Source organism: Cibotium barometz, chromosome 56 (assembly GCF_041138505.1).
Source record: "Cibotium barometz isolate CiBa-2024 chromosome 56, ASM4113850v1, whole genome shotgun sequence".
In the NCBI taxonomy this organism is placed as follows: domain Eukaryota; kingdom Viridiplantae; phylum Streptophyta; class Polypodiopsida; order Cyatheales; family Cibotiaceae; genus Cibotium; species Cibotium barometz.
The window spans coordinates 38007227-38012367 of NC_141101.1; the positions used below are offsets into that span (position 1 = coordinate 38007227).

The 5141-nt window shown below is 40.2% G+C and overlaps 1 protein-coding gene across 1 annotated transcript; it reads right to left on the reverse strand.

Annotated features, from left to right (window-relative positions):
* Window positions 1–271: 271 nt before the first annotated feature.
* Window positions 272–1501, reverse strand: LOC147607194 (uncharacterized). The gene is made up of 3 exons (XM_086791398.1): window positions 1391–1501; window positions 1191–1264; window positions 272–1053 (listed from the first exon to the last, which is right to left on the reverse strand). The coding sequence occupies exons 1-3, from the start codon at window positions 1488–1490 to the stop codon at window positions 868–870; spliced, it is 360 nt and encodes a 119-aa protein (XP_086647524.1). The 5' UTR covers window positions 1491–1501; the 3' UTR covers window positions 272–867.
* Between the last annotated feature and the right edge of the window lie 3640 nt (window positions 1502–5141).

Below are 5141 nucleotides of genomic sequence, written 5' to 3' on the forward strand. Positions count from 1 at the left end.
GAGGCAATTTACTCTGGCAGAGTGAAAAAAGTCCACTTGTCAGCCATTGGTTTGTCTCTAGAATCATGTGGCTGCAACTGGCAAGCACTTGTGACGAGTCGTACTCTGAGCATCTCTCTCTCTCTCTCTCTCTCTCTCTCTCTCTCTCTCTCTTACACACACACACACATACACAAGCATCTTCTTGCTGTGAAAAAGATACCATTTTACCTACAATTGAAGCTTGAAAAACATACGTTCACTGGTGTTCTCTACGATGGTTAAGAGAATGTAATCAAAGGTGCTCTTTGTTAAATGCATTGTTTAATATTGAATCCTCTCCTCGGCTAGCGTCTAGCTGGCTCTCGCATGCGCGCATGTTTTAAGTAATATCGTTGCCATGCCTCGGGACTTCCCAATAGCTTCCTATTCTGATCAAACTCTAGTCTCTGGGTATGATGTGCTCTCCCTGACCTTAGAAAAATATTAACATCAGAGACTGCGCTTTTGACGGCAAGGTTTTCGAGGTTTGAAAATGGATAACATGGAATAAATGATGCTGTTGCGAAATTTTAAGTGATCGGAAATTCAAAGGGATGCTCTAGCTTAGACGTAGTTTATTATACAAAAGGAAAAGCATTACAGGCCAAGCTCAGCATTAGCTGGAAAATTTGGGGATGGCTACTGCACACGAGTCTTAGAACAAGAGGCCCCAGGCTCAGCTTAGCTGCAAGCCACCACAAAAAAAAAAAACTAGCGATGAAGGTGCGGACGAACCAGAAAACATGGCACACTTTACCAGGTTAAAAGAGGGAGAAAAGAAAGGAAAGAGAAAAGCAAACACGGCTCTTCGATTGTGGGCTTTGTTATTGTTGGTGTTGTTGCAGGCTAGCATGAGTTGGCACACACGTAGTCCGGATGTGCAGCAGCACCACTATTTGCATGAGCTTCTTCTAGCTCCCTTCCACCATTGCTGCTGCTGCTGCTGCTGCTCTGGGCCTCCACGCAGTCGTCGTTGGAGTCGTCGCATGATATGATGCCGCCGCCCATTGTTATTCTCACTCTTGATACAAGCTGTGGCAAATCAGAACCACACCCATCACAAGGAGCTTCATGCCAATCCTGAATGAAACTCCCAATTCGCCAGTAGTGCTTGAATCAAAACCTAATCATCTATTCGTGCTTTAATTAAAGATGGTAAATTAACGAACCTTAATTTGGGAGTCCACATCATTAGGCCCGTACTTCAGCTGAGATCCGTTTAGCGAGGACGCGGTGTTGGGTTCTGCGTACAAGCAAATAGAAGGTAGGGGAAAACGATTAGAGAGCGCTCCATGAATTATATTGATTTACATCTAATCGCATCACATAGGCACATACATGTATGATTATAAATAATGAAATAAGGTACCTGTATTGGGGGGGAGCAGTGGGCGGCAATATTGTATAGGAATGAACAGCAGGAAGCAGAGGAGGAGGAGGGGGAGGAGGAGGCAGCACATACGATGCATGGTGTGGAAGATGGTGTGGAAAATGAAGATGAGTGAACTTATACCTTGCCACGTTTTATACAACAGGGGACAAGAGGATGACGTGGCGAGTCAGATATCCTCCAGCTGGCACAGAAGCTGACGTGGCGGGGCTGATGTGGCTCCTCGACATTGGTTTGGCTTTGGCAGCGCGCCAAAAGGCAACAGGAGTCGGACGCAGCACGCGCGAGTGTGACAGCAGCGCGTGCGTTGAAATGGAGACTGCAGTGCAGGAGCTTAGGCTTCGGACAGAAAATCGTTGACCATTCGATTCTCAAAATTTCAAAATGGGCTGCGAGGCTCCAAGTGTCAGAAATTTATTTATTTCTCCCGGTGAAAAAAAAATGGATGACCTTTAGGTTCAATTTTAAAAAAAAAATCGGTTTTATTACTATAATATTTTAAAAACAAGAATCTTTAAATTCAAGGCTAGTCAAAATTATTGAGCCCTGAAAATTACACTAAAGAATGGTTTTTATTGACAATGTTCGGAGTGTTCAATGAAAGCCTGAATATACTAAGCCGGGAAAGTATATAGAAATAGACCTGTAACAAGCCAAGTATATACAAAATGGATCTGTAACAATTTTGTTTTTACTTTGAAATTTTTCAATTCTCACTTTTGAAAAAATTGCAAAGTTTAAGGCACTTTCAATATATTTTAGCTCATAATTTTTCTAAGTCTCAACAAAAACCTTCCTAACTTTAAGGCTCCAGTTTTTTTTTTTTGGATTTGTTGAGAAAAATGTTTTTTTTGTGTGTGTGTGCCAGGACCAAGACCAGTACCGTGAACTCCCGACTCGTCCAGACTCTGGTTATACCCTACACTCAATAAAGACCTTTTTTCCAACCAGTAAAAATATAAGGATGGCTCATGATATTAACCTGCTTTTTTTTTCAGGCTTTTGTCCAACTCAAACTTCGAACCCAATCAACCGGCTACACCAAGTGCCCACACCAACCAACTAACAGATGTTGCCATGCGTGAAGGGGTGGGTAGTCGGAGAGAAGCCAACTACCAGTCCTCTCAGTTCACACTATCAAGCTAGCTGGAAATGGGAGCAAGCCCGTGGTTGATCTTCCGAGTTTTTCTTCGAAAGGAGTTCAAGTGCCCTCCCTCCAAGAGCTTCGTTGCAATCGAAGGTGGCATAGATAAAAACTAGTGCCCACTTACTTGTAGTCTAGTGGTTAAAGAGGGTTAGTGATATCACTTACTTGTAGTCTAGTGGTTAAAGAGGGTTGGTAATATCTGGGTTCGAACCTTGCTAGCTATAGGTGGATGTGTACCCCTTGACCCTCGAACCAGTGGTGGTGTGTGTGAGTTATACACAAGCCGGATGTAAATATGTAATTTTCTACAATTTCAAGTTCAATCAAAAAAAAAACTAGAGCCTACATCTAGTGGCCCACCCATTTCCATCGTGTGAACAGCCTCTAAAATAAGGATATTTTTCCTATGAGAATGTATATAGACGTGAAAGTGTGGTTCTGTAACTAAATGTATGAAAATTCTTTCTCAGTATAGTGGCCAACCATTTTCATTGTGTGAACAACCTCTAAAATAAGGATAGCTGATTAAATCAACCTGTTTTTTCTATGAGAATGTATATAGACGTGAAAGTGTGGTTCTGTAACTAAATGTATAAAAAAAAAATCCTCAATATAAGGGCTACATAAATCCTTGGCCAGTTTTCTTTAATTTCAATATGCAAAAATACACTAGAATGTCATTTTTAAACCAAGCTTACCTCATTGAGCACTCCCATCTCTACGCAATGCCTTTCTTGGGGGTATTGCCTTGCTAGACAAATGCACTTTTTGCTCCAAAGCATGAGGTGTGTTCACGTAGCTTGTAGATATGACAACCCAAACAATTAGATGTAGACCGCTTGAAATAACATTCAATGTTTACCAAAGCAAGAGTAGATTTTAGACTAGCTTCTAATTCCAAATATCTTTGTTTATAGCATTCACAGCATGCAAGCCCTATTACAAAACTGATTTTGATTATACATTGAAAGTTTGAAACTATTCCAAAGAAGCCAACTTTAAACTTTTATAAAACCAAGGTGCATTGACTTTGATTACAAATTCAAGGTTTGAAATTGTTCCAAACCAAAAGTAGAAAACTAGACTTTAAAAGAAGCCAACTTTAAACTTTTATAAAACCAAGGTTGCATTGCCATTGAGTCCACTCCAAAATGTGAGGAGCCATATCCTATTACTTGCCACCATCCAAACATAAACATTTGTTAGAACTATTGTTTATGGCTAAGAAGGCAAAAGTGTAATTAGCTAGGCCGACTTGTCATCATGGTCACACATTTAAGGGAGCCTTGATGACCTGACTTGATGACTATTAACCACTCCATTGGTTAACATGGTTTCGACCGCCTAACCTACCATAAGGCACTTTGGCATCTTACCTGCGCTTAACTTTTGTAATACAACGCTAGAACATATAAAGCAGCCTTACCATCTTACCCATGCTTAACTTTTGTAAGACAACGTTGGAACATATAAAGCAGCCTTACCATACGCTTAATGTCAAATAGGGAAAGTCTACAGACTTAGTGTACATAGTTGCTTAAGAGTAGTAATAAAGGTCATGTTATTTTTAAGGCGAGCCTAGTGTGAAAACTAGTCATTGTATATAAGTCATTTTTGACAATAAGCAATATATAATCATTTCCTTGCAATACTTTTCTTGTGAGCTCTCCTTCTTCCCTCTTCTTGCTGCTTGCTTGCATTCTATTAGATTCTTACATGGTTGATGGATGCTTATTTGAATAGGTGTGATTGTAGGTTTCTCTCTTTCATTAGTTTCTTCTTTCCCCTCCTTTTGTGAGAGAGAGCCACTGCAAAGATGGATCTCTTATTGCCTCCATCAAGGCATAGAAATCTCTCCCTTCACCTCTTTGGCAAGGAGCATTCCAATGTGACAATGGAGTGAGGATGTGACGGACAAGCTAGCACACCCACAATGGGTAGTTACATTTGTAACTCATAGACAAGACCAACGACACATGCTTCGTCAAGGCTAAGGTAAGCTCTTGACTTGAACAATGACAATGCCAACCTTTGTTAAAAGCAAATCATATATCAATAAGAAATTAGTAAAGAGAAAAGTATCTTTACAATTTTCTAACCACATCAAAGAAAAATTCAAGGTATACCTTGAGTTTCTACATGAGGCAAAAGAGTCATCTCACACATTTAAATTCAAGGTATACCTTGAGTTTCTACATGAGGTAAAAGAGTCATCTCACACATTTAAATTCAAGGTTTACCTTGAGTTTCTACGTGAGGACATAAAAGAGTCATCTCACTCATTTGGTGGGAAGGACACTTTGCTAGGGACTGCTCGAAAAAGGCTCAAACAAGTGATAAAGGACAAGAAGTACACCTGGTGATCCAAGAAATTCAAGAACCAGATGTTAAAGTAATTACCTGAGCGAGAGAAAAGTAACTGGGGAAGCCGAGGGTGTCCCAACGAGAGGAACAAAGAGAAAATAGAGAACCAGAAATGAAACTACCAAAATGAACTATTGAAAAAAGAGCAATTCAATGGCAGTGAAAATTACTAAAAGAATATAGAAAGAAGCATCCAAAATAAGGCTACCTTGCACTTCT